The sequence below is a fragment of the Eleutherodactylus coqui genome, chromosome 13, assembly GCF_035609145.1.
Source record: "Eleutherodactylus coqui strain aEleCoq1 chromosome 13, aEleCoq1.hap1, whole genome shotgun sequence".
Classification (NCBI taxonomy): Eukaryota; Metazoa; Chordata; class Amphibia; order Anura; family Eleutherodactylidae; genus Eleutherodactylus; species Eleutherodactylus coqui.
In genome coordinates this window covers 40008506-40022670 of record NC_089849.1, presented here as the reverse complement: position 1 = coordinate 40022670, position 14165 = coordinate 40008506, and the positions used below count along the sequence as shown (strand labels likewise).

At 48.2% G+C, this 14165-nt stretch overlaps 1 protein-coding gene across 1 annotated transcript; it reads left to right on the top strand.

The window, feature by feature from the left end:
- The first annotated feature begins 479 nt into the window (after window positions 1-479).
- Window positions 480-1975, top strand: LOC136587584 (uncharacterized). Its single transcript, XM_066586262.1, has one exon. The coding sequence runs from the start codon at window positions 618-620 to the stop codon at window positions 1194-1196; it is 579 nt and encodes a 192-aa protein (XP_066442359.1). The 5' UTR covers window positions 480-617; the 3' UTR covers window positions 1197-1975.
- Window positions 1976-14165: the final 12190 nt, after the last annotated feature.

The window sequence follows — 14165 nt, the reverse complement described above, 5'->3', positions numbered from 1 at the left end:
TTTTGAGGCATAATTTGCAGTGCAAAATTCTGTGGCAAATTGCGCCGTGTGAACATACCCTTAATCCACTACTGAAATCCAGACGGTATGGATGCCTGCCGCGGATTCCGCAGCAAATATATGCCCGTGGGCAGGAGGCCTTAAAAAGTGAATTGAAATGTAAAAAAATATAGAAAAATCTCTGGTCTCGAAGGGGTTAAAAAGAAGCTACATTTCATATCAAGGTCTATAAGGTCCATGGGTCCTCAGAACAACTGAAGAAACTTAGAAAATTAAACAAAGCAATATTCCCAATAATAATCTGTTTTTACACGCCTGTTAACAAAGGGTTAATTCTGTCTACAATACGGAGCCTTTTGTGTAGCCTTCTAAAATCTGACAATCGGACTGAAGTTTAATACTTTTGTGCTCATCTGAACAAATAAAGTTTTTTCTTGTTGATATTTGCTCGTGACCTAGCAGTATCCAGCATGGAGAGTATTGCACAGCACACTGGTGACTGGGAGGAAGTAGGAGGAGAATGTGATCTCAGGTTGGAGAAGTTTACGGTGCTCCACTCCCCACTATACACTGCAGTAACGTGCAGCTCTCTGGTCACAGTCTGCTTGCAGTAGAGTATGGGCACCCTGGTGAGCAGGGTACAGGGACTGTGTGGAAGGAGGCACCTAACGAAAGCTTCTATTCTAATCATTGGACCTCATGGAAGTGGCAAAACCACAATACTGTACAGACTGAAGCTGAACGAAAATGTGAAACCCGTACCAACACTTACTTACAATGTAGAGACCTTGGACATGTTTGAGGACCTCTTACTTCACGTATGGGACGTTAGTTTAGGAGCCAAGGGGCTACCCTTAATACGCCATTTTATGGAGGGACACCAAGGCTTTTTCTTTGTAGTAGACAGCAAGGACACTGAGACATTTATCGAAGCTCGGGAGGATCTGCGCTATCATTGTACATATTCGGACACAGATGACTTGCCATTTATTGTACTGGCCAACAAGCAGGATCTAGATGGGGCTTGTAGGCCTTCTGAACTTTTGCATCATCGTAGACTTGACGAAATTCCCGGAATTCCTGCCAGGAGGTGGGACGTGTGTGGCTGCTCTGGTATTACCGGAGAAGGTCTTCATGAAGCTCTGGAGAAATTATGTAACATGATAAAGGAAACTGAAGAGATGAGGAGGAGATAACGTCTTCTATAATGATAATAATGCAATCGGAGGTCCAATATCAACATGACGGGCGTAAAGGCCCCCAACGTATGTAGCTCATGAAAACACTAGTTACTGACCAGTCAAGGAGCAACTGCATTGCGGAGCAATCATAAACCACCTTAGAGCAGAGCTTACTACCAGTCTGAAGCCATATCTGTACCCATTTTTGTCAGAGTGAAAAAGTTACAGGGCCTTACGAGATTAAACTTTTGAATTCCTTGAAGCCCTCCCAGGATAGGCAAGCATCTCACCAAGTAGAGTCAGCAAAAATCAGAATGCATACTTCAATATGTAGGAATACTTCTTCCCATCTGAGCATTAGTGCAAATGCTCCAACTTTTATACATATATTAAGTTGATGGCTTTTTGCTGTTTTCTATGTACTTTTTGTTATACAGTATATGTATGTTATGATGTCACCAAATGGGCATGTTGTGATGATATCACTTTGGGTATAAATGAGCACATATGTACAGTGATGGTCATGCACTAAAAAGGCTTTGGTCAGCTGAAACATTGCATTTGCAAGTATGCAGTAAAAAGTTAGTTCCACATTAGATTGCTGCCTCTCCTTTTTTCCTGGCTTAAGGCTTATTTAGACGACCGTATATCGGCTGGGTTTTCACGCCGAGCCGATATACGGTGTCCTTGTCTGCAGAAGGGGGAGGATGGAAGAGCCAGGAGCAGGAACTGAGCTCCCGCCCCTTCCCTGCCCCTCGCCACTATTTGCAATGGGAGGGGGTGTTACTTAGCTCTGCCCCTGTGTCGCCCTCTCCTATTGCAAATAGTGGCAAGGGGCGGAGAGTGGGCGGGAGCTCCGTTCCTGCTCCTGGCTCTTCCATCCTCCTCCCCCTGCAGATAAGGACACCGTATGTCGGCCGGGAGTGAAAACCGAGCCGATATACGGTCATCTAATAAGCCCTTATAGAGAGATCAGCTGTGCAGTATATTACCTACAATCCTTAAAGGGGTTTTATCATTAAAAAAAATAAAAATCATTACTTACTTATTCCTCCCCAGGCAGCCTTCTTCAAGCATCTCCTCCACGCTGATCTTCTCCAGTCCCCCTGGTCACCTCACCGCAAGTCAGCTGGATCCTCTTCTTGGTATGATGCGTCCATTCTCGGCATTCTTCTTCTGGCAGTTCAGTGTAGGTTACGTCACTAGTGATGCAACGTTTACAGCCTAGAAAGGAATGCTGATCTATAGCTGAGACTGCGCATCGAGAATCGGCCGGCTTGCTGTGAGGTGACCCAAGGTTTTTCAAGAACCAGGAGATCGGCAGGGCAAAGATTTGGTAAGCAGACTGACAAAGCAGGAATAGTTAAGTATACAATTTTTGTTTTCTAATGACAGAACCCCTTTAATTCTACTGTAGTTGTGAGCTTAGTTCAAATCTCTGATGCCCTATAGTTGATTTACTACAAACTTCGGTCCCATTCACATTTGGAGTGTTATGTGTTGCGCCTCGGACCTGCAGTTCTATGGGTAACCAGAAGCACATATCCACAGGTGTGGGATGATTGAGCTGGCTGGGTGTGTGGATTGCTTTGGGCAGCCAATCACCACCAGTCTGTGCAGATAGTTCCTGACCCTTGTGCCGGACATTTACCCGTTATCCTTTTCCCTCTCAGTCCTTGGTGGTTGTGTCATGCATGATGCTTGTTTGTGTTGAAACATTGCTTATGTGCTCTCATTTTTATCCGGACCAATAAAAGAGCATCAGCCACGATGCAGTGATTTTTTTTATCCAGTTGACTTTGCATGCTGCCCTATTCTTTCCATTGTGGATTACCATTTGGAGCTTTGGAGTCCGCTCCTGATTTTGGGCTGTGCATGCATATTTGCCTCACACCAGTAGGTGTTTAATTGGGAGTGCTGCTGTGCTTTTGATTTTTGGTGAACTTTATTCTGTAGGTCAGTACAATTACTACGATACCAAACTTAGGGCGCCTTCAGACGACCATATATCATCTGGGTGCCGATATACGGCGTCCCTCTCTGCAGGGGGAGGAGGCTGGAAGAGCCGGGAGCAGTGCACTGAGCTCCCGCCGCTCGTCACTATTTGCAATGGGAGGGGTGGGACAGGGGCGGAGCTAAGTTCCAGAACGTAGCTCCGCTCCCTCCTATTGGAGATAGTGGCGAGGGGCGGAGAGGTTGCGGGAGCTTAGTGCACTGCTCCCGACTCTTCCAGCCTCCTCCCCCTACAGAGAGGGACGCCGTATATAGGCACCCGGCCGATATACGGTCGTCTGAAGGCGCCCTTATATAGTTTATTTCTGAGGTTCTTTATTTTTTTTTCAGATGATGTTCACTGCGCGGGGGTAAATAATGGATTACTTTGATAGATCAGACTTTTATGGATGCAGGGATACCAAAAATGTATTTTTGTTTTATTATTTAGATTTTTTTATTGTAAATATGGCAAAGGGCTTTTTTTTTTTTACTTCTATAACTTTTTTTTTCTTTATAGTTAGTAAAACTTTATTCTTATTTTTCCTTTTTTTTTTTTTAGTCCCCACAGGGAACAACAACTAGCGATGCTTTGATCGCTCCGGCAGTATGATGTAATGCCTTATAACATTACATCATACTGCTGTCAGGCAGGTAGTCTATCAAGCCACCGCATGAGAATGGCTTGATAGGCAGTCTGCTAAGACAGCCCTGCGGCTTTTCAGAAGGTCCCTGCCTGCCATGACACCTGTACGGCTCCCTGCAATCTCATCGCAGGGGGGCCGTATGGGACCCCCGGACAATGTTTGGGGGATTTAAATGGCGCTGTCAGAATTGAGCTACATGAAAGAGCTGTGGCACTCGGGGCCAGCGCCATACTTCTGCCAGCTGCTGTGTCTGATATTGAAACTCAATCTCTAAACTGTGGGAAACTCTTGTGACCGATGAACATGATGTCACAGGTCAAAAATGGGCAACAGCAATATTGTGAGTGCTGTGGCCCCTTCAAAAAGCTGCAGAGGGTTCTGGGATTCATATCCACACCAATCTTGAGTTTACGTTGACATATCTTAAGGGGGCATACCCATCCTGGGAATCCTCTTTCAATGTGTTTGTAATCAAACAATGCTCTCACTCATAAGACATCTATTTCCAAAATGCTCCATTTTCAAGATATTGCAGATATTGATCTTTCTGCCCTCTTGTAGTGGCCCAGAACATCCAGTCCTGGCCCCCTTCATAATTGTCATACATGTAATGTTTTGTGTAGATGCACTGTGCAAACTGTCTGGTCTTTTGTTATGTGTATTGCACAGCTGCAGCAAATGAGAGGTTAATGTCTGCATGAGACTGGGATATGTCTGCAAATGTAACAATTCATGTCCTGTCACGTAGTATGTTTGAGACTATAAGGCCTCATGCCCACAGCCGTGACCGACTCTGCCAGCGGAATATCTCAGTGGAGTCCGCCATGGCGCCACCCAAAACCCCCATACTCACCACTCCAGATCCGCTGTATGCATCCAGCATGGAGGGCCAACGCGCATGCACAGTACAGTGTGTGACGTGCCGGCAGTGCCGGATGATGTGACTGGCGGTGGGCGGGGACACATATTCATACGATACTTCCACCGTACTACAGCGGAAGTATAGCATGATGGCCGGCTTCTATTGACTACAATGGAAGCTGGTCGCGTGTATTCCTGCGGCAAATAGAGCATGCTGCGTTTTCTTTCACGCTGTGGAATTCCGCAGTGTGAACATTGAGCTATTAGGTTCAATAGCACCCAATAGCTGTGGGACAATGTCTCAGAAATCCGGCTGTGGGCATTAGCCCTAAATATGAGTGTTTTGGGTGTGCTAGGGAGTCCATCAGAGTCTTCAGTGAATAGCAGAGAGCCACATGAGGGAACCTTCAACCCTTATGTGGTGAAGAGTGATGGAAGAAGAAGAGCGGTTTTCTGAGGTCATCTATGCCAGGAACCACAGGGAGAGAAAGTGAAAGAGTGAGAGAAAGACCAAATCACTGTGCAGAGGTACTGTACCTAAAGTGTGTCTGTGGAGAGTTTCCCTTTCCCCTCCAGGAGCGGCACCATACAGATAACTAAGACTGTAGGGCCAATATCATCCTGAGTATATCCCCTTTCCAGGAGCGGTACTATACTGATAACTAGGACTGTAAGACCGATATCATCCTAAGTTCCTCCCAGACCTTTCTTCTACCGTTTTACCTGCATTGGTGTATTTCTACTTTGTAAAGTGTTCAAGTTCCTTCAGTAAAGCTTACCAGGCCCTGACCGCTCCTAAGGACTGAGGTACTTAAAGTTGTACTGTGTGTGGACTCTTACTAACGCCAAAGTCCTATACCGGTAGGAAGGGAACGGTGGCGTCACGTGACAACTTTCAATTCTATCACCTGTTTATTGGTCATCACTATTTTAGGGGTGTCCGGAAGAGGCCTAGTGGTGCTTGGGCCGAGGTCGCATGTATCCCTCCGGGAAGGAGTCTGGTAAGTGCCACCATGACAGCTTTACCCTCCCAGCTCCTCTGCGTGGGCCTCGTGTTCTTTGAGGACCCTCCAGGTCACCACACTCTGTTTGTTTATTCCTCATTACCAGGGAAACAGACCACTTCTTCAATGGAAAGAAATAGCAGAGAAGGCCAAAGCTTGCTAACGTTCTCCTCTAACTCTGATGGCCAGGATCTCAGATGCGCATGCACGCCAGTTTTCGCCCCGGCCACTAGCTACCGTTGTGCTCTGCTATTTTTTTTCCATAGAAGAGGTGATCTGTTTCCCTGGCAATGAGCAGTAAACAAACAGAGCAGAGGAATCAATAGCTGCAATATCTGGAGAACGGAGCATTTTGGAAATGTACATCTGATTAGTAAGAACATTGTTTTGTGATTACAACCACATTGAAATAGGATTCCCGATATTTTCCCTATCGAAAGCACTATTTCAGCCGCCTGAGGCTTCATTCACACGGGTGTGAAGATTTTTGGCCGGCCATGTCACAGCCACAGCACAGCCGAAAATTGCATGAACGAGAGGCAGCCATGACCAAGTCATGGCTGCAATTCCCGTTTTAACGCTCTGCTATATTGCCTCCCCCTCTCCATCCCCTCGCTGGCTGTTGGCAAGGGAAGGGGGTGGAAGCTAGTGTGCTAAACTTCCGTCCCCTCTCCGCCCCTTGTCGGCTGCCAGGAATGGGAGGGGGCGGAAGCTTAGCATACTAGTTTAGTGGCCTGAAACACCTATTTCTGGCCCCTCCATAATTGTCATGTCTTTTATGTGGATGCACTGTGCAAAGTGTCTGCTGTTATGTGTATTGCACAGCTGCAGCATGCAAGAAGTTAAAGTCTGAAAGTGGCTGGGATATGTTTAGGAAAGTAACAATTCTGTCTAGTCACATGATGTCTACCCTCCATAAGTATGAGTGATTGTGAGCAACGGTGGAGAGTGGAGTAGGAGTACCGGCCACATGGGGGTACCTTCAACCCTCATGTGGTGAAGTGATGGAAGACGAGGAAAGGTACTCTGAAGCCTTCAATGCCAGGAACCACCTCTGAGGAGAGAAAGAAATAAGGCCGCCTGCAGACGAGCGGGTCGGATCCGGCAGCGAGAAATCTCGCTGCGCGATCCGACCCCAGAGCCTGCAGGGACGAGCGCGTACTCACCCGCGTCTGGCGGCCCCGGCTCTTTGATGTGCCGGCTGCCGCGCAGCCGGCGCATGCGCAGACCGGAGCCGGCGGCCAGGTGAGTGCGTGCCCCGTAGAAAATTAGAACATGCCGCGGTTTGTTTGCCGCGCGAGATTTCGCGCGGCCAAACCGCGGCCGTCTGCATAGGAGTGCGTATTGTAATGCACTCCTATGCAGACTTTCAGCGGCGGAAATCCCGCGGGAAATCCCGCGGCGGGATTTCCGCTCGTCTGCAGGCGGCCTAAAGGAGTTCGCCATGCAGTGTCTTCTTCAAGAGTTCTGAGTGAGTGTCAGCAGAGTATTGTTCCCCCTCCGGAGTTATTCAGAGTCCCGCAGTGTGTGTGTCCAGGAGGGGAGTCATACAGATAACTTAGACTGTAGGCCCGGTTTCATCCTGTGTTCTCCTTCCTGACCATCTACTGAAATATTATCCTTCCTGCATATGCGAGTAAGCTGTATTACTGAATTTCTACAGTAAAGTTTCCAGTCACTGCCCATTCCCAGTGATTGAGGTTTGCAAGTTTATTAGAGTGTGGACTCTAATTATTTCTACCGCCGAGGATTTGCTCGTGTGAAGAAACAGTGCCGTCACACGTGACAACTTCCAGTCCACTACGCTTATTCAGGTAACCATCACCTGGTGTTGCCTAGAAGAAGCCTAGTGGTGCCTTGGCCGAGGTTCCGTGCGTCCCTCCGGGGAGGAGTCTGGTAGAGCCACCATGACAAGTTCTACCTCTACCCAACCAGCTCCTCAGTGTGGGCCTCGTGTCTTGGTTGCTGTGGGGCGCTACACTAGCTCCCGCCCCGTCCCTCTCCCTCCCATTGCAGACTGCCGGCAAGGGGTGAAGAGGAGGAGGGAATGGGGTGGGAGTTCAGCAGACACGCTGCTAAATTCCCTCTCACCTCTCTTCCCTTGCAGCTCCTATAGTCTATGGGAGCCGCCACCGTTTTCCGTCCGGAAGATAGTTCCAGAAAATGCGCCTTATAATAATTGTACATATATTGTACATTATAATAATAATTATTGTACATGTTCCAAGGAAAATCCACTAGGTGGCAGCAAAGATCAATATATGTGTCCTGCCACATGCTAAAGACTTCCACCAAATCTGAAATAGGATGCAAGTTCCATGTTATGCCATAATAACAATCTTTATGTGGCGCCGACATATTTTGCAGCACTTTACAAATCAGCGGGTTCATATACAGACAGAATTAAACAACTTGAACAATTGGGGTGAGGGTCCTGACCACAGGAGCTTACAATCTGATGAAATAGAGGGGACACAAGGGGCGCTTATTCTGTATAATGGCCCGACCAGCTTTCATATAAATAGGGAGGATAGATAAAGCTGTATGAGCCGCTCCGCTATCTGTGTATATATCGATATGAAGGGGTTACTGTTGGATACCAGACTGATCAGAAGGCCCGGCCAATGCTAATAAATAGGTCGCCATTGCTGCAGTCCAGATGCTGACTGGATTTGTTCTGTTGTGCTCTTACTGCTTGCCATGTGGCAACTATGCCGGATATTGCATAAGACCATATTAATTTTTATATGCTTATGAATCCCTGATACATATTTGTGTACAACAGTAATGATCAATCTGTGGCTCTCCAGCTACTGAGAAACTACAATTCCCAGCATGCTCTGACAGCTGGGAGTTGTAGTTTCTAAACACGGGTCCGTTCTTGGTTTTAGATACTACATGCAATGGACATCCCCATTCGAGGTTGATAATGGAAAACATCACTTGCCGCTGGTTTTATCAGATGGTTTTATTAGCCCTTTTGGCTATAATCTATGCCTAGAGCAATAACAGCTGTGATGTTTAAAGGGGACGCTCACTTGCCAAAAGTGATGGGATAGCAGTGTGTAAATTGGCCATGAAGAGCCGTTACCTGAGGGGGCGGCTTGGGAACGCCCATACTTGTATAGGTTGTCAGGTGTTATCTTGTGATTTAGGTTGAACACGGGCCAGCGTGATCATGGCAAGGCAATGTGAATTATTGGGGTTTGAAAGTGTATAAAAGCGGGTACCAGACAGATCGGACATCCCATGTCTGAAGTTGTGCGGACATTCAACATTCCTTAATCCACAGTGTCACGTGTGTACCAAGAAAAGGTCATAGACGGCATCACCACCAAGAGTGCACAGCGCAGTAGCAGCTATGGGTGCTTAATGATCGCGACCAGCGGCGGCCGGCTAGAATTGTCCGTGCGAACAGATAAGCGACTCTGGCAGATATTGTAGTGGCCCAGAGTAATGGGGCCCCTCCATAAAAGAGTGCATGCATTTGTCTTAGGGTGCGTTCACGCGAACGTATACCGGCTTGGTTTTCACGCCGAGCCGATATACGTCCTCCTCGTGTGCAGGGGGGGGGGGATGGAAGAGCCAGGGGCAGGAACTGAGGCTCCCGCCCCCTCTCTGCCTCCTCTCCGCCCCTCTGCACTATTTGCAATGAGAGGAGGCGGGATGGGGGCGGGGCTAAGGTCCCCGAATTAGCCCCGTCCCGCCTCTCCCCATTGCAAATAGTGCAGAGGGGCGGAGAGAAGGCACAGAGGGGGCGGGAGCTCAGTTCCTGCTCCTGGGCTCTTCCATCCTCCCCCCCCCCCTGCACACGAGGAGGACGTATATCGGCTCGGCGTGAAAACCGAGCCGATATACGTTCGTGTGAATGCACCCTTATTGTACTGTCAGTATCTTCTGTGTTGCATGATTGAAGTGTATTGCATAGCTGCAGCAATAAGAGGGTTAACTGCGGGACCCGACCCGAGCCCCAGCAGGGACCAGCGCGGCACTCACCTCTCCCGCAGCGCTGGCTCTTTGATGTGCCGGCTGCCTGCCAGCCGGCGCATGCGCAGAGTGGAGCCGGCAGCTGGGGAGTGACATTTCTGTGCGGGGCTCGCAGAAATAGAGCATGCCGCGATTTGTTTTCTGCTCGTGTTTTTGCGCGGACAAATCGCGGCTGTCAGCCTAGGATCGCGTTTTTTAACGCAATCCTATGGCAGCTTCCACGGGCGGAAATTCTGCGGGAAATTCCGCTGCAGAGTTTACCCCCGTGTGCAGGGGGCCTATGTGAGATTAGTGTCTGGAAATGTATCATTTTATGTTGTGAGTTGGTGGTCACCTGACCGTGCTTCTTATGTGATTGCAAGGTGTGTGCAAGTGTTGTTGTGCTGTTCTGGGTTTGTAGTAGAGTGGAGCATGGGAACCAACCAGGCACCTTCAGCCCTGTGTACCCCAGAATGGAAGAGGCTGAGAGATAACCAAAGCCTACCCTGGGCCTGCTTTACCCAGGAGATGTTAGTGTTGCCCTGGAACACTGAAGGAGAGAGAGAGAGCGAGATAATGAGGAACTGCCAGGCAGCACACCAAATGTGAGTGTTGACCGGTACAAATAATGGGACTGTGGTTTTTCCTGTCCACCCGTGAATCCTCCGTTGCACCACTTTGAACTTTGCACCCTGTTGGCATGTATTACTGAACTGTACTAAGTGATTGCAAGTAAACAAGCTTCACCGACCGTTTGGCTCTGAAAGTTAAATCCCTGTCTGTGAACTCTTTATCGCTAACAACTGGATTCACCACAGAGGATGGAACGGTGGTGTTGCCCGTGACAAAGGGACTAAGGTAATCCACCACTGGGTTTCCCTATTTTCATAGCCTGCACTTGGCCCCTTGGATGTGTCCCTGCTTGCCCTCCGGGTGGGAGGCGGTAGAGCCACCGTGACAAGGCCCAAACTCTACCCCGCTGTCTCCTAGGCTGGGTCTCGCTCCTCGGACGCTGCAACATTACATCCACATACAATGCAGGAGGCCCCATATATACATATCCTGCAGGTCAGTGCATCGTTCCATACCCTTTATGGGGTATGGGAGCAGAAAGCTCACCAGAGGACACAGCTCCTCACCTAGGCCTTCATGAGTTTGCTGACTTGGACTCTAGAGAACTGGCAACATTTGTCATCCAATGAGTCACAGTACAAATTGTTTTGGGCTGCTGGTAGGGTTCATATGTGGTACAGTCCCCCAAAAAGCTATGGACCCCAGTTGGCAGCAAGGCACTATTCAGGCTGGTGGTGGTTCATACTGGTGCGGTGTGTGTATTTATGGCATGGGTTGGGTTCAGTGGGCCACCTAAACAAGTCATTGGCCAGTGTCTGCTATGTTTCACTGCTTAATGACCCTTTGTAGCCCTTCATGGGCTGCATGTGCTCCCACAATGATGGGATATTCCAGCAGGATAATGCACCATCCTATCAGGCCCAAGTTGTCCAGAATCGGTTCTGGACAGTTCATATGAATGGTACTGGTGGAGACAAGACTGACAGGCTGCTTATGCCCCCTGTAGCTGATTGGCTGTTCAGCTGGCTGGCGTCCAGGTCTTGTAAGGACACTAAGCTTCCAGAGGCAACGTGCAGCAGAGGACAGCGGCAAACCTGGAAAGTTTGGAGGAGCGCAAGGCGATCCACAGGGGGCAGAGGCTGAGCCGGCAGGGAAGAAGAGCAGTAAGCCTGTGACCGGTGCCAGCGGCAGCGCCGCCAGGACATGCTGGGCCACGGGATGCAGGAGAAAACAGGCGCCTCTAATGCTGGAACATGAGCGGCAAGGGTCAGATTGGCGGCATGGGAGACAGTGGGAGTGCAGCAAGCACAGCTGCAGCAGTTAGGACACTGATGGTGAGCCTCATTGCAGGGGGATTACTGCAGCGCGGAGCTGCTGCCTACAGGGGACATACAAGGGGGGCGGCAGATACAGCCAAACTCCTAATAGCAGCGTGTGTATAGATTGTTGCCGGGGCTGGGAGGTTAGGTTTAGGGGTTGATGTTCAGGTGAAGCTTAGATTATTCACTGTAAATACTTCCATTATACACCTGAACACCAACCCCTAACCCTAACCGTCCATCCCCGCAACAATCTATATACACGCTGCTGTTAGGACCTTACAGAAGTCACCTAATGGGGAGCTAGGGGTTTGACAGTGGCGTTTCTGCATCCAAGCCCTGACAAACCTCTAGCTTCCTGGTGGTGACAAGATACAATAATACTGTTTGCCCGATATGAGCCCAATCAAACATTTATGATATGTGGGGGAGAGGTCCATTCACAGCCAAGATCCTGCACCTACAAATACCACGCAGCTGTAGGTGGCTATCCAGGCAGCATGGCTCAACATCCATCCAGACGTCTTCTGTCTGCTTGTGGAATCAATACTACATCAAGTCACTGCACTTTCCTGGGCTAGCAGGAGTCCTACATGACATTAGTTCCTCTCCCATAACCTTTGGCATGTCAACATATAGCTTATGGTCAACTACACACGATGCTGGAAACTAACGAAAACCTAGTCAAACAGATCTTAATGGTCCTCAGTTGACTAATGAATGTCTATGGTGCCAGCTGAATCCTGTTTTCAGGGGTTCAGACAAAACTGTCGGTCATAAATTATAAACCTAGTGTGAATGGCCCCCTGCACTATTTTCAATGAGGAGAGGCGGGACGGGGGCAGAGCTAATTCCCGGAACTTAGCCCCGCCCCCATCCCGCCTCCTCTTATTGCAAATAGTGCAGAGTGGTGGAGAGGGGGTGGAGAGGAGGCAGAGAGGGGGCGGGAGCTCAGTGCACTGCTCCCGACTCTTCCAGCTTCCTCCCCCTGCAGAGAGAGACGCTGTATATCGGCTGGGCGTGAATACCTGGGCGATATATGGTCGTCTAAATAAGCCCTGAAGGTGGAAATAAATCCGAAATGATTCATCTTTGTGGGATTTTTTAACATGACAAAAAAATGGCCTTTGAGCAGGGGTGTAGACTTTATATCTGCTGTATATTTCTAAGTAGATTTCTCCTATTATATGCTGCTATTGCTGTATATATGTTTGCAATGTGCAATGTGCTCTGCTCCCCCTTCTTGTTGTACTCCTTTTTATATGCGGTGCGCAGATTCTGTATTTTGCTTTTGAGCATTTTCAGGTCAACCGGCTGTCCTGGCAAATGCTTTTGGAATACTTCCATTAGCTTCCTAAAGGCTTCTCTTTGGTCGGTTATTGTACTCTGGGCAAGTAACCTTCCATAAGCACGGGAATGAATGGTACACTTCAATGTAATACCTTGTAAACTCTTCACGGTCCATGGCGTAACCCCTTCATGCCACAGGGTGTAACTGTACATCCTGGCAGGGAGGTACTCAGCGCAACAGCGCCTACAGTTACGCCCGGAGGATAGCGCCAGATCAGAAGAGATCCCGCGCTGTCCAGCAGTGGGAGGTGGCTGTCACCGATAGCTCGGCTCCCCCTGCAACAGCTGGGGTGCATCGGAGTAGCGACCCCCGCTATTAAACCCTTCCCTGTCGCGATCTACGTAGATTGTGGTATGTGAAGGGTTCACAGAGGGAGCCAGCTCCCTCTGTGACGTCATCGGACTCTCGCGATGTAATCGCAGAGAGCCTGATGGGTTGCCATGGGAACAGGACGCCAGATACAGAAGTCCTGCAATGCCCTGCCATAGCGATCATAGGTGCTATGGTGCAAGTCTCCCACAGGGACACAAATAGTGTAATAAAAAGATAAAAATAATGTAAAAAAAACCTTTTTTGTGCTTTTTCTCACGTTAGCATAAAAAGTTTTTTTTTTACATAAAATCCCATATATTTGGTATCGTCGTACACGTAACGATGCCTACAATAAGCTGAGCATGATTTTTGTCCTGCATGGGAAAAAGCGTGAAAGAAACCCCTAAAAACTAAGGCAAAATGCTAATTTTTATCATTTTGCCTCCAAAAAAACGCAATAAAAGTGATCAAAAAAGCCGTATGTACCCCCAAACGGTACCAGTAAAAACTACAGCTCGTCTTGCAAAAAACAAGCCCTCACAGAGCTCCGTACATGGAGAAATAAAAAAGATATAAAACTTTGAATGCAGCGATTTAGAAAAAAAAATGATTTCCAAAAAAGTTTTATTGTGGAAAAGTGAAAAAAACCTAAAAAAAATATAAGAATTTTGGTATCGTTGTAATCGTACCGACCTGCAGAAAAAATGTTTGTGTCATTTTTGCTGCATGATTAACGCTGTGAACCCCCCCCCCCCAAAAAAAAACAAATCTATGGCAGAATTGATGCGTTTTCTCTCCCTGCTATCATAAAAAAATTAATGAAAGTTTTACAATATAGTCTATGTACCCAAAAATGGCACCAATAAAAACTACAGTTCGCCACGCAAAATGCAAGCCCTTATACGGCCGCGTCGACGGAAAAAAATAAAAAGTTATGGCTTTTGAGAAATGGAGATGAA

Coding starts and splice junctions, on each gene's coding strand:
- LOC136587584 (XM_066586262.1), top strand. CDS start 618: ATGGGCACCCTGGTGAGCAGGGTACAGGGACTGTGTGGAAGGAGGCAC.